Source organism: Gopherus evgoodei, chromosome 7 (genome assembly GCF_007399415.2).
Source record: "Gopherus evgoodei ecotype Sinaloan lineage chromosome 7, rGopEvg1_v1.p, whole genome shotgun sequence".
Classification (NCBI taxonomy): Eukaryota; Metazoa; Chordata; order Testudines; family Testudinidae; genus Gopherus; species Gopherus evgoodei.
In genome coordinates, this window is record NC_044328.1 from 2393675 (window position 1) to 2417116 (window position 23442).

At 48.9% G+C, this 23442-nt stretch overlaps 1 protein-coding gene across 5 annotated transcripts in view; it reads left to right on the forward strand.

The window, feature by feature from the left end:
- The window catches only part of ARMH3 (armadillo like helical domain containing 3), a 211524-nt gene that overhangs the window by 105618 nt on the left and 82464 nt on the right, over positions 1-23442 (forward strand). For all 5 annotated transcript variants that reach the window (XM_030570419.1, XM_030570423.1, XM_030570422.1 and 2 more), the window contains 3 exons: positions 10050-10132; positions 11147-11273; positions 19726-19801. In XM_030570419.1, the coding sequence (XP_030426279.1) occupies positions 10050-10132; positions 11147-11273; positions 19726-19801 (286 nt within the window). The remainder of the gene's footprint in view (positions 1-10049; positions 10133-11146; positions 11274-19725; positions 19802-23442) is intronic.

Genomic DNA, 23442 nt, shown 5'->3' on the forward strand with positions numbered 1-23442 from the left:
GGTCCTTGGTCCATACCTTTGCTTCGCAGTATGCCCTGGTTCAGCAGTCAAGAGAGGCTGTAGCCTCTGGCTCAGCAGTTTTATTCTGCCACATTTCACTCCGACCCCACCGCCTTTGTAAGGCTTGGGATTCACCTAACTGGAATGGATATGAGCAATCACTCGAAGAAGAAAAGACGGTTACTCACCTTTGTAACTGTTGTTCTTCGAGATGTGTTGCTCATATCCATTCCGCACCCGCCCTCCTTCCCCACTGTCGGAGTAGCCGGCAAGAAGGAACTGAGGAGCGGGTGGGCCGGCAGGAGTATATATGGAGCGCCATGGTGGCGCCACTCTAGGGGGCGACCTGCCGGCCCACTGAGTTGCTAGGGTAAAAGTTTTCCGACGAATGTGCACGCGCGGCGCGTACACCTAACTGGAATGGATATGAGCAACACATCTCGAAGAACAACAGTTACAAAGGTGAGTAACCGTCTTTTTTACTGGCTGGCTGAGAGTCACTGTGAGTCCCAGGAAGAAGGGTGCAGGGCCGGACCCCCCCGACACTCCGTGACAACTGTCTCTTTCCAGCTGACACAGTAATGATGGTGGCTGCACCAATTTCTGTGCCAGGAGGTTACAGAGGCAGGGAAGGAAATGCTTCCAAGCTTTAGAGATTGTCGCAAACGGGAAGAAGAGGGCCCCTTGAACATAGCCTTCAAGTGGAAATAGTAAATGATCTCTTGTTTAGCCTGTTTTTTTTTTTCTGTTGCAGCTACGGATGGGCATGAGGAATGAGAACTTGTGCATTTGAGTGAAGTTAAACCCATGACTGATACAGGGGAAAAAGTCTGTTCAGCTCCCTTGTGCTCGATCGTAATACTCCAAGTGCATTGTTGTGAAAGAAAAGTAAACTACACAAGACTTGACCTTTCAGATACCTAACAGCAAAACTGGACAAACTCTGCATTGCTGCTTTCCAGGCCCACTCAGCTCCTTGTAGACTTCAGAAGCCTGGAGAGCTGGGGCTGGAATCTGGCAGCCTCGTAGAGTGAGCTCTTCCCTTCCTCTGTTCTGTCTAGGTTCCTATATGGCACTCAGTACTGTAGCCTCTGAGTGCCTTTGAGACGTACATTCATTCATGTGACTACACATCTGGGGTTTGTTCCCTCAGCCGCTCCCGAGCGGGAAACTGTGCAGTGAGTGGCTTGTTTTGGTAGGTGATTTTTTTTTTAAATACGCATGTTGCTTTGGGTTTATATTAAAGAAGGCAGGTCAAAGAACCACGGACCTTGGAGCAGAAGATGGTGAGGTTTGTGATTGTCCTTAGTTCTGGAGGGAGTTCATGTCACAGGCCTGGCCTGGCCCCTGAGAAGGTTCTGTCTTCCTCACAGATGAACTTCACCCTTATTGTAGAGAGTTGCACTGTGGCCGCAGAGTGTAGCTGTTGGCCATGGTCTTCATCCTGGAGCTCTAACTCTTTTACATTCCCAGGTCCCATGCCATGGAGCAGCATGAAGTTAAGAACCGAGACCTTGAACTTAATTAAAAATTCTATAGGAAGCCAGTGTGGAGCATCGAGGGCAGGTCGGATGTGCTCGCAGCAGCATGTGTTGCTAAGGAGACTCCCTGCAGTGTTCAGACTATGGAGTTAACTGACCAACTGTGGCTGTGTACTGGTAACCAAAGGAGACTGTACCATGGCTGAAAACTCTTCGGAAAGCTTTCCTCCACCCACCAGCATCACCTCTCTTTTGCTTGGGTTCAGCTTCAGCCAGCTGCTTTTCCTCTGTGAGCTGGTCTTGTCCAAGCACTGGGTCCTTGGAGTTGTATGTGATGAAGGATGCATAGAGTTTTGTGTCATGGACATGCTGCATGGGAGCTGAGGGGAGCAGGAGCAGGTGATGAGAGAGGCACCAGCTGAGCACTAAAACCTGACCATAGTTACGGAATTCGGCGCTGAATGAAGTCAGCTGTGTAAAATGGAGCAGCGGCATCCAGCTGTTAGAGCAGCAACCAAATGCAGCCTTTAAAAAGGCTCAGGCTTCTTTCTGTAGCTGTAGAACCACAGCGGGGGAGAGGCCCATTGGGAAGAGCAAAGGGCAGGAGAGCTGCAGTCGCCATCCCATCAGAGCGGGGAGAAGGGCGCGAGATGCCTTAAGCAGGGATGCAGACAGACTCCTTATTTCTTTAGTGTCGCTGGTGTCTGGGCTGCCCTCTGTCAGGACCCGTGAGAAGGTTTCCTCTCCTCACACTTGTGTGCGCTCAGAGCCAGGGACAAGCCAGTTGATGGATTAAATGTATCCCTCTGTCGTCTGTGGGCTCTGCAGCGCCCCTGGCCCCCGGAGTCACCGCTGATTGACAGGAAGTGGGCCAGCACTCGCCCCACCCCTGGGTAACTGGTTACCTTGTCCCTGGACGCTGGGCTAGATGGTGCCAGGGGCAGCGTTGGTGCATGAGTTTGTAATAGTGCTGCAGCTATTTCCAGCTCACGCTTCCAGCCCTAAGCCCGTCTCTGGAGAATGCTGCTGGCAGTTCTTTCCTGGCAGACCCTATTGTCAATTTTCATCTCCTGAGAGTGGTTTGATCACTGTTGTGCAGAGCTTTTGTGCACACTTAACGTGACCAATTCCTCCACCCTAGGAACAAACTCGGGCTACCTCAACAGACAGTTGTCAAGCCCTGTTGCTTCCCTGCCTTCAAGCCTTTCTTCAGGCATCACAGTTATTGTGGTTGTGGATTTGTATTGTTCTGGGGTCTCCCTTCTTGTCCCTGTTTAGAAAGACCTTTAATGTGTTGATTCTCACAACACCACTGTCAGGATGGTAGAGAAGTGCTGTTCTCTCCTGGGATGGTCTGGTGGTTGATATGCAGGGCTAGGAGACAGGGCTCCTGGTTCCATCTCCTGCTCTGTCCCTGACTGGCTATGTGACTTGTCCAAGTCATGTTGCTCCTCTGTGCTTCAGTTTCCCCACCAGTGAAACAGAGCCAGTAATACTCCCCTGCCTCACAAGGGGGCTGTGATGCTGAATTCATTATTACGAGCTCCTCTGATGGAAGACGCTAGAGGAAGACCATTTAATTTGTGTGTAATTAATATTTTGTTCTCTCACACCTGTTGCTCATCGTTTTGTTCCTGATCTGCTTTCCTGGACAGCAGCATGAGGAGGAGTTTTTCCCTTCAGCCAGGTGGCAGCCTCGTTGTACCAGCCCCAGTGGAATTGCCTTCCACAGCTTTCTCAAACCACTGTCCATTGCCACCCAGCTAACTACGTCTGACCTGGGCTGGGAGCTAGGAACTGCCGTCCCAGTACAGCATAGTGCTCCTTTTGGTGAGGTTCCCAGCCTCCAGCAGTGGGTTATACCAGCCCCCTCGCCATCAGTCGTAGTAGCACTCCTACAACCTTGGTGCGCATCTTGTACCGCAAGCCCCCTTTCACCTCCTCACCCTCTTCTGCTCTCACAGCCAGCCACATGCCCTGTTTCCATGAACACCTTCCCAATCAAGGGGCTCCTCACTCAGATCCTCCAACAACCTGCTGCTTCCACAGGGTCTACAAAAAGTCAGTCGTTAATGAGTCAGTCTCCTCCTCTGGGCTGCACGGCGTCCTGCCGTCTGTGTGGGGCTTTTAGACGCTAGCTGTCAGGACGTTGCCTGGTGTTTGTGTGTACTGTACAGCACCGGTATCAGCTGCCTCTGCTTACGGGGGTGAGGACTCTTTGACATCAATCTGAACTAACTCTGTGCACCTGCTTGTTCTAGCCCTGCACAAGCGCATGTCCCATCTCTTCATAAATCCCACTGAACTTTGGCTTCAGCGGTTTAAGCAGCTGCTGCTCAGACTCCCCCCGACAGGCACCCACGCTCAGCGCTCCTGGGTTAAAAGGAGAAACTATCTCAGGCCTGGGTGCTTGCTCCCACCTGGGAGATGGGGATCTCAGAGTGAAGCAGGCCCAGGTTTATTGGGCTGCTGCTGCTGGGTGTGGGAAGCTTATTCACTCTCTGTCCAGCGTGAAGGTTACAACTTTCTCCTGCCTTGGCTGCGCTGCTCCTTCACAGTCATCCGTGCCCTCATTCCCAGACTGTACAGGCACCTCGTGGTCTTCACTGCTGAGCCTCACAACCCTGCTCTGGGCCGCGTGGTTAGCCCCATGGCGCAAATGAGGCGCTGAAGCACAAGGAAACAAAGTGACTGGGCCGTGTTGTCACAAGGAGTCTGTGGCAGCCCAGGGAATTGAGTCCAGGTCTTCCATGTCCAGCCCCGCTGTGCTAATGACTGGCCTGTCCGTTCTCTTCCTTGCTGCCCATCTCGGCCGCCAGGCTCTGCCGCTGGCACTTCCCACATCCGGAGTTTTTCTCCCTGTACGAGGGAGCAAGCTGGCTGCAGAGAGGTCACGTGGAATGACTGTTCTGCTTCACTAGAGAGGAGGCAGAGGAATTCCCTGGGCTGTGCCTGCCTGCAGCCAGTGAGCCGCCTGAGGAGCTGCCTTGCCAGGTGCCCCCCGTGGGGTCAATATGGGAGGAGAACACCCTGCAGGGGTGAGTTAGAAGCAGTGCAGTGTCCTGCTTTCCCGGCTCTAGAAGGGGGCGTGAGAGCAGGAGACTGTTGGAGCTGTTGCCCATTGTGCGTGGCAGTAGTGCTCCCTTTCCCATGCTGCCTGGCCGGGAGCCCCCGGGGCCCACGCTGGAAGGTTTGACGGGCTCAGGGCTCTAGGTGGACAATACTACACAGCTCGCTTCCTGCCCCACTCCCTCTGTGGTGACCATTGGTGTCCCGTTCAGAGGACTAAACTTGTGAACTGGGAGCATAGCAGGGACAGAAAAGCAATGCCCCAGCTCCTCCCCATCCCCACAGTCCGTTTCCCCGGATTCGACAGCAGCATCTCTCTTGGGACCTGCTTGGTCCTTGTTTTGCCTATGTGTACAATAACCTGCCAGAGCCCGGAATGATCTGGGCAGAGTTTGTGCTTCCATTGCAGCCGGCGCTGGGGCTCTGCTGCCTTCGCCTTCCCCTACCCCACCCCTGCACAGACGGCATCGAGACCAGGAACGGTGAGGCAGCAAATAGAACGGAAACGTCTTCCTGATCCCAGATGCTCCTGGGCTGAGTTCACTTCAGTGCAAAACAAGGCTCGCAGAGAAAATGGTCCATTTTATGCAGTGAAGGGAATTAAAATCTGTTGGGGTGGGAGAGAAGGGGAGGGACTGTCGGGCAGGAGGAATCCCATGCTCTCCTGGGGCTGGAGTGAGAGGAGCCTGCATCCCAGAACCCCAGTGGCAGAAGGGCTGGTCTGTGCAAACAGCTCTGTGCTGTAGGAGCTGAAAGGGCTGCCAATCTGCAGTAGTTTCAGTTTAATAAACCAGAAGGACATCTTAAATGCCAGTGGTCCTATTTCCCATCCTCTGGCTGTAATGATTCCTAGGGGAGTAAACTGCCTGAGAGCTGAGACCTGGAGACTGACGCCAATCCTCTGTGCAGCCAGTCACACGCCTCCTCTTGTAATACCCCTTTTATAAGGATCTGCCCCCACCACCTTTTAGTTCCTGAAGTTGTCGGTGTACATGTGGGAGTTCAGGCTCGCTCTTCCTTTGGTTTGTTTAGGAAGCACTGCCAGCATGCTTGGCGCTGTACAAAATGGAGACCCAAGCCAAACGTTTATTCAGGTTAGGTAGGTTAAGGCTTACCCTGCTTTTGTTGCTAGAGCAGCTGTGACAACCTCTCATCTGGGCCCGGGAGTTGAGCCCAGGGAAGGCGGGCATGCTGTATGAGGAGGTGAAGGAATCACAGGAAGGCAGGAGAAGCTGGATGACTCTTGGGAGGGGAGAACCTAGGTGGTTTAGTAGAAACATCCCCATTTTCCGGTTCATGCATGAAACAAACCTATCACTCGTTAGCCGCTTTCCCATAGGGTGATGTGACCAAGCACAACCAGAACCTTGATTCTCTGAGTATCCATGACTGAGAAATTGATCTGCTGCTCCGCCAGGGGGCAAACATGCATAATTTATTGGCGTGGTATTGGGCTGAGGGCAGGCTGTTCATGGGCTGCGTGCAGATGGCAATTCCCTCTAACAAGGAATAGGTGATGCACTTGGTCTGGCATCAGGCAGCTCAGTTATTCAGAGCTTGGGCTGCAGCCGTTGTACCTTCCCTCGAGGTTATTTTAGCAGCAGTGTTGTCATTGAAGAGCACCGGATGTCAGCAGTTCTGTAAGTTTTATTTGCGCTGGAAACACCATGAAATGTATCGGCAGGTCCTGCCTTGTAAACAGACTCCTAGGACATCTGTGCTTGCAGGTTTAGGACTGACAGTCCTTCCTGTGCCCAAGCTTTAGAGTCTGCTGTATGATGTGTGTGACGAACTAAGAATGTTCTTAATGTTTTCTCTGAATACTGTGTTGGTGCCTCAGTGTCCCCATGGCAGTTCTTAAGTATCTGGCAGAGCAAGGGCCAGTGCACCTAAATGCCTGACACTCTGTCTTCTAGCAACTGATGGCCTGGGCCCCTCCCCTGCAAAGGTGCCAGCTGAAGGTGTTGGAGACAAAGAGGTCAGGTGACCTCCTGGCCCGGGAAAGGAGCTGAGCAGACAGGAGGGGCTGGGGGGTGTTGTTAGTCTGGAGCTGGCTGGGGACGAGGACTAAAGTGCAGACGTGGGGGGTCTGGCTCACTGCCCCCCAGAATGGACCCGGCCGAGGGGTCCGGTTCGCTGTACCTACAAGCTCTGTGTTAGACCCTGTTCCTGTCATCAAATAAACCTCTGTTTTACTGGCTGGCTGAGAGTCACGTCTGACTGCGAAGTGGGGGTGCAGGACCCGGTGGCTTCCCCAGGACCCTGCTGGGGCGGGCTCGCTGTGGGAAGCGCATGGAGGGGCAGAGGATGCTGAATGCTCCAAGGAGAGACCCAGGAGGTGAAGCTGTGTGAGCTTCTTGCCCTGAACAAGTCTGCTCCAAGGGAGAGGAGGCTCCCCAAAGTCCTGACTGGCTTGGTGGGGAGCAGTTCCAGAGCATCGCCCGGTGACTCCGTGACAATGTGCCTGGGTGAAAGAAGGCTAACAGTGCTGGCAGCACTGGTGCAGTGCACCTGCTAACTGGGGGCTTCGTTAACATCTTACACAGCTGGGCTTCCCAAAGAGCCAAACGAATTCGTCAGCATAGTATATTCAGTGACCGGACACCTGGTGGGGCTTTAGTCCCTGAGCTGTCTTTGCTGTGAGTTTGTCTGTTCCCCTAACCAGCACCATAGAAAGACGTTTGAAGTGGGCAGTGATTTGGTGCTATTCAGATTCCCAGAGTGATTTTAAGCTGCAGTAAGATCGTGTCTCTTCTGACAGAGAAACTGGCAATTAAGCAAGTGGGCCCATTTGTTACAGTGAGTGAAGCTGATGTGCACAGCAGGGGAATTGTCAGTCCAGATCAGAGCAGTCGCCCGTCTAGTCCAATATTCTGTCTCCAACCCAGTGTGGTACCAGATGCTCAGAGGAAGGTTCAAGAAAGCTCCTTGTAAGCAATTACAGACTAACCTGCCCAGAGGAGAAGTTTTTTCCCCAGCTCCCTCTCTGTTAATTGGCCTATGCCCTGAAAAGTGAGGGCGGGCATGCTTTTTGAAAAAGAAATGCCCTCTAATGACAGAGGGTATTTGTGCTCACTGGCTCTGCATGTTTCATACAGCTTAGTGGACTGTCTATGCACTGTACATCCATCTCTGCGGGAGTTCTTCTGAGCAAGGTTCTGTTAGGAAAGCATGTGGGGGCGTTCCCTAGGCTAGGGAAGAGGTAGTTCAAGGGCTGTGTTCTCACCACGTCTGACCATCCAGAGCGCCTTGCTGCGCTGTTCCAGCAATCCCAGCTCCTGGGAGTTCAGCGGCAGCACCTGAGCCAGAGGCTTGGCTAGGTGAACTTCTGGAAATCAAGGCTATTTATAGCCACTCATCTCAGAAATGCCTCACAAGCTGCTGTGACATTGATGCAGGGCAGCTGTCTTCAGCCCAAAGTGCTGATTGTGGGAGACTGCAGTGTTCTCCAGGAGGGTTAGTTACCTTGGAAACCTGTTTTAACTGGATCTCGGCTCCAGTGAAGAGCTCATCTGTACCTGCTCTTACTTCATTCACAGAGAAATATTGGCCTGAAGTCCTCCTAGAGCTGAATTCCTGTGGAATGAAGGCCCTGACCAGAGTTTGATTCAGAGGATGAGCTGTAGTGGGGATGGCACTTTGTGGCTGAATTCGAAGTGCATTAATGCTGCTGCTTAGTGAAATGTGCTCCGGGAAGTGGGGGTCGCAGGTACCCTCCCTTTGGGCTGGGGTAGGCGCTCTGCTGATATTGGTGAACTTCTGGTATTGGGAGCAGAGCTTTCAGGGCTTTATTCAGGCTCCGTTCAGACCACTGCTCTGTCCTCACATCTGTTGCTCACTCCTTTTTCTGCATGCTTGAGTCTCTGGAAACCCAAAGAAATGGACAATTTCCCCCATATCTTGTTGCTTCCCCGCTAAATTTCCTGTCCCGTAGTTATTACCACTGCAGAGCCAGTAGTTCTGCCTCATTTGAAAGCTGGCTTTCCTGTTCTGTACAGCACCCTCCCAAATTAGGGCTGGTTTGCTCCTGTGTCCTTGAGAAGGGACTTAGAATTGATGTGTAACACGTACAAGTTACAGGACTAGGTTTGAGGGCATAGTGGGTAAACTCTGTCCAAGGATTAATTGGTCCCTATGTGCTGTATTGCCCAAAGGCTGAGGCAAATAATGAACACTCTCACAGGAACTATTTCAACACACGGGCAACTTCCCCTCCTCCTGCCTTCCAAGTGTGCAGTGTTCGCTTCTTGAATCTGTTACTCCGTGGGTGTGGCTCTGAGTGAGTGTCCCAGAGACCTCGCTGGAGCTACCAGGGTGGGTTTTCCACCAGCCGTCTTTCTCCAGCACCCATTGCTGTTCCTAGCCTGTATCTGCTGCCCTCATTTAGCTCTGTGCCTGCCTTCCTGCTGCTGTTGCCTGGTTGAGCTGGGTCACGGGCAGCAGCATGTGCTGGATGGCAGTATTGCCGCAAGCTGCAATGCTGGCTTTGAAAAGATGAATCAAATCCAAGTTGTACCTGTGAAACCGAGGGCTCAGCCTGACATGAAGCTGGTAGCTCCAAGTACTAAGCAGTAAATAATAAACAGCCTTTTAAAATCTGCGTTTACAGCTTCCTAACTTGCATGTCTTGTCCGCCTAATTTGGATGTCGTAAAGTCCCAGAACCCCATTCCCGGTGGCTGATTTCAGAGCAGAGACAGTGTTTAGAATCTCATGTAGACAGACCCACAAAACAGGCTTTGGTTCCCTGCTGTATCCCATGTGGGGGGGAGGGGAAATCTTTGAAAACCACTATGATGCTAATAATTTCCAATAATACTGATGATCTATTTCCGTTTTTGCAAGCGTTCATAACGCAGTGATGCTTTGTAAATTGGACACACTTAAAGCACTTTAATTAGATTAACTGAGTTCAAATGAAAGGGCTAACTATCTTTCACTAGTGGTGAATGAGCCTTTATTGATTTATTTGTCTTCTGGAGACGAATCTGAGCTGGATTTATCGTCTTCCCTGCGCAGCCGTAGATAACTGGCACAATAAAGTACCAGGCCCTTACTAGTGGCATCACACCATCGCAGAGGCAGCAATGCTGCAGAAGAGCCCTGCTGCATGTTCTGCCTTATGTGTCATCGACACAAGTGACAGCAGAGTTCTGACTGCTGATGGTATATGGAGCAGAAAGGAGACAGCTGGATTCTCCGGGTTCCAGGCAAAGCTTGAGGTGTTGATAGGTAGAAAAATCTCATTGTCAATAGACTTGACTGCCAAGTAACTCCACTTGAAACTGATAGATTTGGAAGTTGATGAAGGAGAATAAACTTGGGACAATGCCAATTTCCACAGTCATTTATCAGACCAGAACAGCATTTTAACTAGTAACGCCATAAGCAAGCTTGAGTACTTTCTGATCACTGGGCCAGTGGCTAGGATGGTGAAAATGCACTTGTATTTAAATGGCTTCTTGAAAAAAGCTTTGATTACTTTTATCCTTTCCCTTAGCTCTGATCAACTTGCTGAAGTTTCTCATGTCCAATGAGACTGTGCTACTGGCAAAACACAACATCTTCACCTTGGCGCTCATGGTGAGTGTAGAGAAAGTGGGTTCACCTTGAATGGCCCAGAGAAGGAGATTCCATGTGGGGCTGGGACTGGCCTACTGAACAGGTAGTTAAACTGTGCAGATATCAACATACAGATCTCCAGCTTGGGAACCTATCCATGCTAAGGAGACATTGGGGAACCCCAAAGACAGCACTTGTTAGGATGAGGGGTGTGGGCAGAAGGATGTCTGGAATGACTCGTACTGAGGACCTTAGAGGTCCTCCTGTTGGGGTCAGGGCATCTCTGCTCCGTGGGAACTGAAGGGGGATAGAAAAGCAGGAGAAGGGAGATATTAGTCTTTCATACACAGATGGGGTGGAAGCCCAGTGGTGTAGACAAGATTGAGTTGTCTCCCTGTCTTTGCCAGTCTGGGTGAAGTGTGTTTTGTGGGAGAAACCAGGAAAAGCTAGCTTGGGATGGGAGACCCTGAAACTGGAAGGAGAAGGCTAGCCAAACAAGGGAGGGAGGTATTGTCTTAATTCCCTATAGAAAATTACTGGCCCAGCTAGCCGGCTGGCCTGTGTCTGATAGTAGCCAACGGCAGATGCTTCCAAAGGAGGGCTGAGAAACCCCCTAGTGGATGCTCCGTCATGTAATAAGTTTGTTCTTAAGGGAAGTTCCAGCCAGGTAGTTGGTGGCTGGTTTATTCCCTGGAGCAGGCAGAATTGTAGATCAGTGGACTCTGCAAGCTCATGCTCCGAATTCGTTAGCTCAGTTTTCCGGATGGTGGTAGCAGTGTGAATGCTGAAATCTCCCCACTCCGCAAAGCATCAGAAATCTGCCTGTCTTAAGGTTTTATCCACGTTCCACGTAAGAAATAACAGAGCAAGAAGGTGGCCTATGACCGCTCTTTGATGGGCTGAAAGAATATTGTCCAGTGTACTATGGGCTCATTACTCTGAAAGTTTTCAACATCATCCGGGTCTGATTGGCCTCTGTTGTAAATTAGATTTTGCGTAATGATCCCTTATTGTAATTTTAATTATTTTTTATAGGTAGTGAACTTGTTCAACATGTTCATCACTTACGGAGACACCTTCCTCCCGACGCCCAGCAGCTACGATGAGCTGTACTATGAGATCATCCGTATGCACCAGAATTTCGATAACCTCTACTCCATGGGTGAGCGAGAGGCCTACTTGAGATACCATTGATAACAACAAGCAGTGTGAGATATTCATGGCGGTGTGTGTTCGGGGTGTATGAATATACCCGTTTCTGTATTTACATAGATACCCAGTAAATTAAGACTTGAGAAAGGGATAAATCTATGAAAAGAATAAACTTTTTCTTTTCCAAAAGGACAGAGTAAATTTCATTGGCTCTTCACCAAAGGAACAGGCCAGTTCAAGTGATCCAGTCTGGGTATACAAGAGGGCACCTGTCTAACAAGCATCTGTTGTTAATGCAAATATGTATTTGCCCATGTGACTAAATATGTGATATTGAAAGGTCATCAAAGACACCCTGAACCCTCGTGTAGAGATAACCAGCCTATAATTTGTCTCTGCCAAGCAATGTTGAGCTCCCAGCTGGGAAAACATGCCTTCATTTGAGGCTGGAGAGCAGACACAAGCTGCAGAACCAGTCAGCACAGGGAAATGGGCATTGTAACCAAAAGGGGTGAAAAGCATTTGAGAAATGCATGACAAGAAACCTGCTGCCTTGGACAAATCACACACTGCGCTCCTGCTGTGCCAGAACAAAGCCAGAGAGCAGCCCCCACAAACCCCCGGGCAGGGAGGAGGAAATCGCTGGACAGAAGAGTGCGCACACTGGCAACACAAGGAGAAGCCATCCTTCAGAGAGAGAGGATTGCACTGGAATGCCACCAAGTGAACCCAGCAGGGAAGCGAGGAACAAAGGAGAGAAGCAAAAAAACATGTTGAGGCATAATCAAGCAGTATACAAATGAGCCTTCATTGAAGAACAACCGCAGCAGGGCTGGTTTAATGCCTGTGTGCTGGAAGCTGCTGATAAAGGGATGTCTGTGCCCTCTTTGTCTGCCCCTCTCCTAAGGGGGCACGTCCCTCCTTGTCCCTCCCACTCCCAGCGTGAACATTCACTGCCATTGTAAATAATGGGAGTAACACAACCACATAACAGGGGTTAGAAGACCTGTAAGGGAGCCAACCAGCCAGCCACGGGGCACTGCAGACTAGATGCAGAGAAGCACCCCCATTCAAATAAAGATCACTAGCTGTTTCTTACGACTACAGTTCAACTGAATCTCTGCAGAATAAATGACATCTCATCTCAAAAAGAAATCCATTCGAACTGGAAAAGGTATGGTGAAGGGGAACAAACATGCTGAGGTGAATGGAACAGCTTCTGTATGAGAAGAGAGTAAAAAAGACTGGGGCTGTTCAGCTTGGCAAAGAGACGACTAAGGAGGGATATGATTGAGGTCTATAAAATCATGGCTGGTGTGGAGAAAGTGAATAAGGAAGTGGTGTTTGCCCCTTCCCATAACACAAGAACTAGGGGTCACCCAATGAAATTAATAGACAGAAGATTTAAAACAAACAGAAGGAAATACTTCTTCATACAGCGCACACAGTCAACCTGTGGAACTCCTTGCCAGGAGATGTTGTGAAGGTTAAAAATATAAGTGGGTTAAAAAAAGAACTCGCTAAGTTCCTAGATCGGGGTGGCCAACCCTGTGTCTCCGGAGCCACATGCGGCTCTTCAGAAGTTCATATGCGGTTCCCTGTATGGGCACCGACTCCGGGGCTGGAGCTACAGGTGCCAACTTTCCAGTGTGCTGGAGGGTGCTCACTGTTCAACCCCTGGCTCTGCCAAAGGCCCGGCCCTCACTCCACCCCTTCCCACCCCCTCCCCTCAGCCTGCTTTGCCCTCACTCCTCTCCCTCCCCACCAGAGCCTCCTGCACGCCACAAAACAGCTGATCAGGAGATGCGGAGAGAGAGGGAGAGGTGCTGATCGGCATGGGTGGGAGGCGCTGGGAACTGGGGGGTGGGGGTGGGAGTGAGGGAGCTGATAGGGGGGCTGCTGACGTGTTACTGTGGGTCTTTGGCAATGTACATTGGTACATTCTGGCTTCTTCTCAGGCTCAGGTTGGCCACTCCTGTCCTGTAGGATAGGTCCAGAAATGGCTGTTAGCCAAGATGGGCAGGACACAACTCCATGCTCTGGGTGTCCCTAAACCTCTGACTGCCGGAAGCTAGGACTGGATGACGGAATGGATCGCTCAATAAATTCCCCTGCTCTCTTCTTTCTGTCTGGGGCACCTGGCACCAGCTGCTGTCAGAGACAGGATACGGGGCTAGATGGCCACTGGTCTGACTCAGTCTGGTCGTTCTTATGTTCTTCTGGTTTTATCCCTCTGTTGTAACTTACCTCTATTTTTTGTCACCCATGCAAAGTACCAAAGAGTCGCTGGTGCTCACAAAGCAAATGCTGCCGCCCTTGCCTTTGGAGCCACTCACTGGCCAAAGAGCTAAGCTGGTAAGAGGACATGTCTGCACTGGGCAGTGGGTGAAGCCAGAGAACGAAGGAATAACACGCTCATATGCTCTCGACTTGGCTACAATAGGCATGTCTGACCTGCTGAAACAATTCATTTCTCACATGAATAAATTTTCCATTCTGCTCTGTGAAGCAAAACCCTGTGAATTAACACTACAGATGCCTGAGTGGAAACCCACTCTGAATTCATCGCTGCTGGTGTCAGGAATGGGATTCATAGACTCTAGGACTGGAAGGGACCTCGAGAGGTCATCGAGTCCAGTCCCCTACCCTCATGGCAGGACCAAATACTGTCTAGACCATCCCTAATAGACATTTATCTAACCTACTCTTAAATATCTCCAGAGATGGAGATTCCACAACTTCCCTAGGCAATCTATTCCAGTGTTTAACTACCCTGACAGTTAGGAACTTTTTCCTAATGTCCAACCTAAATCTCCCTTGCTGCAGTTTAAGCCCATTGCTTCTTGTTCTATCATTGGAGGCTAAGGTGAACACCGTCCTCCTGATGACACCCTTTTAGATACCTGAAAACTGCTATCATGTCCCCTCTCAGTCTTCTCTTTTCCAAACTAAACAAACCCAATTCCTTCAGCCTTCCTTCATAGGTCATGTTCTCAAGACCTTTAATCATTCTTGTTGCTCTTCTCTGGACCCTCTCCAGTTTCTCCACATGTTTCTTGAAATGCGGTGCCCAGAACTGGACACAATACTCCAGTTGAGGCCTAACCAGCGCAGAGTAAAGTGGAAGAATGACTTCTCGTGTCTTGTTTACAACACACCTGTTAATGCATCCCAGAATCACGTTTGCTTTTTTTGCAACAGTATCACACTGTTGACTCATATTAAGCTTGTGGTCCACTATGACCCCTAGATCCCTTTCTGCCATACTCCTTCCTAGACAGTCTCTTCCCATTCTGTATGTGTGAAACTGATTGTTCCTTCCTAGGTGGAGCACTTTGCATTTATCTTTATTGAGCTTCATCCTGTTTACCTCAGACCATTTCTCCAGTTTGTCCAGATCATTTTGAATTTTGACCCTGTCCTCCAAAGCAGTTGCAATCCCTCCCAGTTTGATATCGTCCGCAAACTTAATAAGCGTACTTTCTATGCCAACATCTAAATCATTGATGAAGATATTGAACAGAACCGGTCTCAAAACAGACCCCTGCGGAACCCCACTTGTTATACCTTTCCAGCAGGATTGGGAGCCATTAACAACTACTCTCTGAGTACGGTTATCCAGCCAGTTATGCATCCACCTTATAGTAGCCCCATCTAAATTGTACTTTCCTAGTTTATCTATAAGAATATCATGCGAGACTGTATCAAATGCCTTACTAAAGTCTAGGTATATCACATCCACCGCTTCTCCCTTATCCACAAGGCTCGTTATCCTATCAAAGAACGCTATCAGATTAGTTTGACACGATTTGTTCTTTACAAATCCATGCTGGCTATTCCCTATTACCTTACCACCTTCCAAGTGTTTGCAGATGATTTCTTTAATTACCTGCTCCATTATCTTCCCTGGCACAGAAGTTAAACTAACTGGTCTGTAGTTTCCTGGGTTGTTTTTATTTCCCTTTTTATAGATGGGCACTATATTATCCCCCTTCCAGTCTTCTGGAATCTCCCCCGTCTCCCAAGATTTCCCAAGGATAATAGCTAGAGGCTCAGATACCTCCTCTATTAACTCCTTGAGTATTCTAGGATGCATTTCATCAGGCCCTGGTGACTTGCAGGCATCTAACTTTTCTAAGTGATTTTTTACTTGCTCTTTTTTTATTTTCTCTTCTAAACCTACCCTCTTCCCGTAAGCATTCTACTTACTCACTGTCTGACCAAACAGCGTTCCACAGAGCTGGTACCTTCTTTTCTTCTAGGAAATTGCAGATGTTTGGGGCACCGGAAAGCGAGGCGCTAGTGCTGTGTCTGGCTAGGCATAGCGTAGGCAGCTGCCCAAGGAGCTTTGCCAATGTGCTCGCTCTGCACTTGCCCTTCTTCTGGGCCAGTTGTGAGTAGAATCGAATGAAGTAAAAATCTTAAATGAACCAAACTGTACCACAGAATCTCTATGGATAGTAATTCCATGCTCAGATAAGAATATAGCAGTAGGGATCTTATTACTGACCTCCGGGCCAGGATGTAATAGTGACTGTGAAATGCTTAGGGAGATTAGAGAGGCTATTAAAGTCATAGAATCATAGACTATCTAGGTTGGAGGGGACCTCGAGGTATCTAGTCCAACCCCCTGCTCAAAGCAGGACCAATCCGCAGACAGATTTTTGCCAAAGATCCCTAAATGGCCCCCTCAAGGATTGAACTCACAACGCTGGGTCCAGCAGGCCAGTGCTCAAATCACTGAGCTATCCCTTGCCCCCCCAAGTAGATCTCCTAGAGCTAGAAGCATTAGCAGACCCCTTAGCCAGGCTGTGAGCTAGAGGGTAATAATCAGGGTAAACTCAATAATAATGGGGGATTTCAATTCTCCCCATATTGGCTGGGTACATGTCACCTCAGGATGGGATGCAGAGAGAAATTTTCTTGACACGTTAAATGACTGCTTCTTGGAGGAGCTAGTCCTGGAGCCCACCAGAGGAGAGGCAATTCTTGAATTAGTCTCAAGTGGAGCACAGGATCAAGTCCCAGAGATGAATGTAACTGAACTGCTTGGTAATAGTGACCATAATGTAATTAAATTAACATCCTTGTGGCGGGGAAAACACCCCAGTGACCCAACACTGTAGCAGTTAATTTCAGAAAGGAGAGCTACCCCAAAATGAGGAGGTTAGTTACACAGAAATTAAAAGGTACAGTGGCAACAGTGAAATCCCTGCAAGCTGCATGGAAACTTTTTAAAGACACCATAATAGAGGCTCAACTTAAATGTATCCCCCAAATTAAAACACAGTAAGAGAACCAAAAGAGAGCCATTGTGGCTAAACAACAAAGTAAAGAAGCAGCGAGAGGCAAAAAGGCCCCCTTTGAAAAGTGGAAGTTAAATCCTAATGAGGAAAATAGAAAGGAGCATAAACTCTGCCAAGTGAAGTATAAAAATATAATTAGGAAGGCCAAAAAAACCTCAAAAAGTAATAACAAAAAATGTTTAAGTGCATCAGATGCAGGAAGCCTGCTAAACAACCAGTGGGGCCCATGGATTGAGATGCTAAAGGACCGCTAAAGGATGATAAGGCCATTGCTGAGAAACTAAATGAATTCTTTGGGTCGGTCTTCATGGCTGAGGATGTGAGGGAGATTCCCAAACCTGAGCCATTCTTTTTAGGTGGCACATCTGAGGAACTGTCCCAGATTAAGGTGTCATTAGGGGAGGTTTTGGAACAAGTTGATAAACTAAATAGTAACAAGTCACCGGGACCAGATGGGATTCACCCAAGAGTTCTGAAGAAACTCAGATGTGAAATTGCAGAACTACTAACTGTCATCTGTAACTTATCATTTAAATCACTTTCTGTACCAAATGACTGGAGGATAGCTAATGTGATGTCAACTTTTAAAAAGGGCTCCAGAGGAAACCCTGGCAATTGCAGGCCAGTATTCCTGACTTCAGTGCCAGGCAAACTGGTTGAAACTATAGTAAAGAACAAAATTGTCAGACACGTAGATGAAAATAATTTTGGGGGGGAATAATCAACTTTTTTGTAAAGGGAACTCACGCCTCACCAATCTACTAGAATTCTTTAAGGGAGTCAACTAGCACGTGGACAAGGGGGATCCAATGAATATAGTGTCCCTCACCAAAGGCTCTTACGCAAAGTAAGCTGTCATGGGATAAGAGGGGAAGTTCTCTCATGGGTTGGTAACTGGTTCAAAGACAGGAAATAAAGGGTAGGTATAAATGGTCAGTTTTCAGCATGGAGAGAGGTAAATAGTGGTGTCCCCCAGGAGTCTGTACTGGGACCAGTTCTATTCAACATATTTATAAATGATCTGGGAAAAGGGGTAAACAGTGAAATGGCAAAATTTGCAGATGATATAAAACTACTCAAGATATTTAAGTCCCAGGCAAACTGTGAAGAGCTACAAAAGGATCTCTCAAACCTGGGTGACTGGGCAACAAAATGGCAAATGAAATTCAATGTTGATAAATCCAAAGTAATGTGCATTGGAAAATAATAATCCCAACTCTACATATAAAATGATGGGGTCTAAATTAGCTGTTGTTGCTCAAAAAAGAGATTTTGGAGTCATTGTGGGTAGTTCTCTGAAAACATCCACTCAGTGTGCAGCGGCAGTCAAAAAAGCAAACAGAATGTTGGGAATCATTAAGAAAGGGAGAGATCATAAGACAGAAAATACCATATTGCCTCTGTATAAATCCATGGTACGCCCACACCTTGAATACTGTGTGCAGATGTGGTCACTCCATCTCAAAAAAAGCTATATTGGACTTGGAAAAGGTTCAGAAAAGGGCAACAAAAATGATGAGGAGGATGGAACGACCGCTGTATGAGGAGAGATTAATAAGACTGGGGCTGTTCAGCTTGGAAAGGAGACGACTAAGGGGGGATAGGATAGAGGTCTATAAAATCGTGACTGGTGTGGAGAAAGTAAATGAGGAAGTGTTATTTATTCCTCATAACACAAAAACTAGGGGGTCACCCAATGAAATTAATAGGCAGCAGGTTTAAAACAAACACAAGGAAGTATTTCTTCACACAGCGCATGGTCAACCTGTGGAACTCTTTTTGCCAGAGGGTGTTGTAAAGGCTAAGACTTTAGTAGGGTTCAAAAAAGAACTAGATAAGTTCGTGGAGGGCAGGTCCATCAATGGCTTTTAGCCAGGCTGGGCAGGGATGGTGTCCCTAGCCTCTGTTTGCCAGAGGGTGGGAATGGGCGACAGGGGATGAATCACTTGATGATTCCCTGTTCTGTTCATTCCCTTTGGCATTGGCCACTGTTAGAAGACAGAATATGGGGTAGATGGACCTTTGTTCTGACCCAGTCTGTCCGTTCTTATGTATGTTTGTGCCCTGAATCTTCCTGTACCCAGGTCTGCAGAGCTAGTGAGCACTGTACATTAACCCACCCTGCTCATGGATTCACAGGCTTTGCTGAAGTAGTATTGATGTTTATAGACAGCCCTAATGAGGGGGCTGTGCTTAGGGGGCGAGAAGCTGTGTTCCTATACAAGTGCCAGGTACCCCTTTTCAGAAAATCCTAGCTCCAGGCATGGCATCACAAATGAATTATTCCTTGACCGTACAAATTCACCCACAGTTCCGGCCGAGCACACTGCATAAAGAAAACGCCCTTTGTTCTGGATTTATTCACGGCTTCCCAACTGTGTTTGAGGGGTGGGTGCCGAGATGATGGGCTGCCTGGAAACACTCTGAACCTGAATAAATAGCTTGGGCACTCTGTCAGCAGCACAATGGGCTTCCAGAGATGTTCTGCCTGCTTTGGAGTATTTTCAGATCTGCTCCCTGTCTCTCTGAGGCAGAGGGGGCATGCTGGTCTCTCAGGGGAGCAGGCTTCTCCCCATGCTGGGGTATGATCCTTCTCTGCAAGGCTGATTAACAGAGCCAAAGAAACTTTCTGCATGAGGGTAGTCTGAAACTACAGGGCGGGGTCTAGAATGGCTGGAACCCTGAATAAATAGGAACTGGAGCCGAGCAGAAGGGGAGCAAATGTGGAGTAAGATACCAGAGAAAGTGGCATGAGCAGAGAGCAGTGAATGAATCCAAGATACTAAGCTCTTATTTCTGGAGGAAGGGTTTCTGGAGACATGGAGATGAAATCAGGTCGGCAGGATTAGCTCCCCCTCACCCCACTCCAGAAAAGGAGGCTGTGCTTTGGCCTATACAGCTTTTTTATATTCCTAAAATCTCTGAAATGGCTTCAGAAGAGGCTGCGTATTATGGCCTGAGAGTGAGATCCCATACCCAGGTCGTGACAACCAGAACGGGGGCAGAGGGCAGGGTTCTGTTGGCTCTCTGGAAGGCTGGTCTCGTCGTGACTTGGATCTCCAGCTGCTGTTTTACTGGACATTTCAGGTTAGAAAGTGTCGCTCTGTTCTCGGTTCAGTGCTAGCAGTCTTAAGGATCTCTCTCCCTCTCTTTCAGTGCTACGCCTTTCAACCAATGCCGGTCAGTGGAAGGAGCCTGCCAGCAAGGTGATGCATGCGCTAGTCAATATCAGGTAAGGCGTTGGGAATGGAGAGCAGCGTTGGAGTTCTTGGGAGGTGTTCTGCGTGGCTCTGCCGGTCTGACACTTCTGTGTTCGTTGCACAGAGTTCATTTTGGAATTTGATTTGCTGTATTAGGCTAAATTGCTGCCTTAAGCAAAGGGGGTGGAGGGCTCGTGGAGTTTGAACTACTTTGTGTAATAATAATGCTTAGCTCTTCTGGGGGCTCTGCGCTGGCACAGCAGTAATGAATTCATCCCAACTGCATCCCTTGCATGCTGGCAGGGCGATTGTGGGTCAAATGGGCTTTCACTCTTGCTTGATTCCGTTGCATTCATGAGACTACAGCCGCTGTTTCTGAGTCACCTGCTCGTGCTGTCAGCCTTGCCCACAGAGAACGTCTTTGCAGAGCCCATAGCAGAGGCTTTAAGCCAGTCCCCAAGCCCCTTTTAAAACTGTAAGGAATTAAAAAGAAAAAACAAATGTAAAAATGCTTAAAGATGGTTTCAGTTGGACCCATTGAACTCTCTTTCCCAAGGGCCCCAAGTCAGTCACTAGCTGATGGGGCTCGGGGGTAACTGTCCCTATTGCCACGTTAGTCCACTGCTCTAGAGGCTTCCATTGTAGCTTTAGGATTTCTTGCTCTGAAATCTCTAATCCCTGGCCACTGCTAGAGACAGAACGCTGGGCTGGATGGCCCATGGGTCTGACCCAGGCTGGTTGGAAGATGGAGGGAGGGGAATTTAGTGTTTGACTTTTAATATTAACAACCCCCATAAAAAAAACCATATCAGCTACCACGGCTTGTGCCCACCAGCGCCCCAGTCACTCCTTGAGTGTGGGACCCCTTTCTCCCATCTTTTGGTGTGCTTTTCTCATTGCCGATGGGGTGCTCCGTGGGGCAGGCACTGCACTGCTCTCTGTGCTTGGGAGATGCCAAACACCGTGTGGGCATCACCCTGTAAATAATCAGTGGCATTGGCCATATTTTCCAGAAAGGGAACTGAGGCCCAAGTCCACACTAAAAGGCAGGAGCCGAGTCAGAATGGAACTGCCCACAGGCATGCTGCCTTCCTGGGAACCAGAATGTAGCTCGGTGAAGCTGGCTCAGTTTTTTTCAGTTGCCTCACAACAGACGAGTGTGTACCAGGCAAACTCCCAGGGCACATTTCAAGGAAATATGCATTTTATGTGTCTATAAAGCACATTGAAAGGTTTCCTCTGTAAGTTTCATTTCCTCACGTAGAGGTTCTAGAAGACTTATTTTGTTCCCATCTTTACTTTTCATAAACAGATCTAACTGAAGGCTTTGTGGGCAGATAATACTCCCTAAATGAAGCTGCAGAGCAGATAGCATTTAAAGTATCACAAGTGTCTGCCCTTGGAGTGCTTTGGAAATGCAGAAGTGTTTCTAATCTGGGAAGGGACTATTCATAGGTGGAAAGGATGTGGCTGCCCAGGTTTCTAGGCTTGTTCTGTAGCATGTAAACAAGCAGGTTCACTTTCCCTTCTGGGTGCCCTGTCTCTCCAACACTTATTCATTAAAACTGATCCTCTCAAGCAGCTGAAAAGATAAAAGCAAACTATTGGCAACGTGATTTACTTCCCACTGCTGCCCTCGCCGGGGTATCCAGAGCTGGCAGAGCGGGTGGATGGGGGAAACTAGCCCCACGGGTTCCTGTTTTAGCCTTCACAGAGATTTTTGTTGTTGCTCCGTGCAGCTGTTCTTTCACCCTCCCTTTCAGTTCAGATCCCTTCTTTGTCACGAATTGTTGTTGCCTGCAGGAGGATGTCAGGGTGCCGGCCTCCCTCAAACTCAGTCATCAGGTGTGTGCCTGAGGAGGCACTAATTAGAGCCCCTCTTCCTGGGCTAAGGTTGTTGAGTAGGTCCTGGTAATGCAGCTGCAGTATCACATAGAACCCTGGGATTCTTTAATCCATATTAACCTGGTGGCTGGCCTGGATACAACCCAGACTGTGCTTGGGGGAGTTGATCTTCTAGCAGTTGACAGAGGTTGTGTTCATGCTGCTTCAGCTTGAGCAAAGCTCGTGTGGACTTGCCTGCCGACCCCGGCTGGGGTGGAGCGGCTGGTTCTGTTTTAGTGTCTGTAATTTCCCCTCGCTGCTCTGTGCTGTCTGCTGGGGCCTGCAGTGTCTGCTGGTCACCCGTACTGTGTGAAAGGCAAGAGGGGCTGCATTTCATCCGAGGAAGGCAAGACTTCCAGAGTTAGGCAGGTTGTTTAGGCAGGTCTCAGCTGGGCAAAGTGGGGGCACTCCTACATCTTGGACTGGCATATCATGGAAGCTTTAGAAACTGCTTTTTACCCTTAACCAGGGCTGGTGCTTCCATTGAGGCGAACTAGGCAATCGCCTAGGGCGCCAGGATTTTCGGGGGGCTGCATTTTGCCGGGGGGGGCGGCAGGCGGCTCCGGTGGAGCCGCCGCAGTGGTGCCTGCGGAGAGTCCGTTGGTCCATGGCTCTGGTGGAGCTGCCGCAGGCATGCCCCTGCAGACGGTCTGCTGGTCCCGCATGGCTCCGGTGGACCTCCCACAAGCATGGCTCTGGCAGCTCCACCGGAGCCGCGGACCAACGGACCCTCCGCAGAAATGGCTGCGGCAGCTCCACCGGAGCCGCAGGAGCGGTGTGCGGGGTGGCGAAATGGCCGTGCGCCTAGGGCGTGAAAAACTCTAGCGCCGGTCCTGCCCTTAACCCCGACCAGTGCTATTGTGCCAGTGGGCCATTGTCTACAGTTGTCATGTCTTGTTTAAAGATTCTCAGTTCCTACCATCAAGAACACACATTGTGAGAGGTTCCGGTTCTCTGCATACGAGCAGAGCTACATTTTGGTCCTCATTGTGATGGCTAAAGTTAAATTACTCCCAGGATGGGAAGCTGGTGGTTGCCTAGGGATCAGTGATCATGACCTGATTGCTTTCAATAAAGGCAAATGGAGGACAGTCCCAGCCAATGATATACATGCTTGGTTCTTCAAAAGGGCTCATTTCCCAAAGATGAGGAAAATTATCAGTGATTGGGAGGAAAAATTTAGACAGAAAAATATCACTGAAAAATGGAAGTTCTTTAACTGAGTAGATGGCCAAAAAGCCACAACTCCACAATCAAGAAAGAGGACAACTCTGGCTAAAAGCCCATCCTTGTTCATTTGGGGGAGTGAAAGCAGAGTTTAGAAATAAAAAAGCAATGTCTAACATAGTGAAAAAGGGGAAATAGAGAGCAATCAATATAAATGAGAAGCCATGAAGTAACTGTTAAGGTAAGCTAAAGACAGGGAAAAATCTATGGCTGGCAGAGCCAATGGCAATAAGAAGGATTTTAAGTATATTAGGAATGAAAGAAATCCGAGTGAAGCTATCGGCCCATTATCAAATGAAGATGGTAACATTGTTAATGATGCAGAAAAGGCAGAAATTTTTGTGATGTTTCTATTCAGCATTTGAAAAGGAGCAGGATGATGGATTGAAATCACACGAGGATGAGGAAGTACTTTTCAGTCTATTTGTTACTACGGAGAACAGCGGTGTTGGAACAGTTTTTATAATGGGGGTGCTGAAGGTGGAAATAATGTATTTGGGTTGTTGCTACCACTTCAAGCCAACAGGTGTGACAGCACCCCTGATTCCAGCACCTATGATGG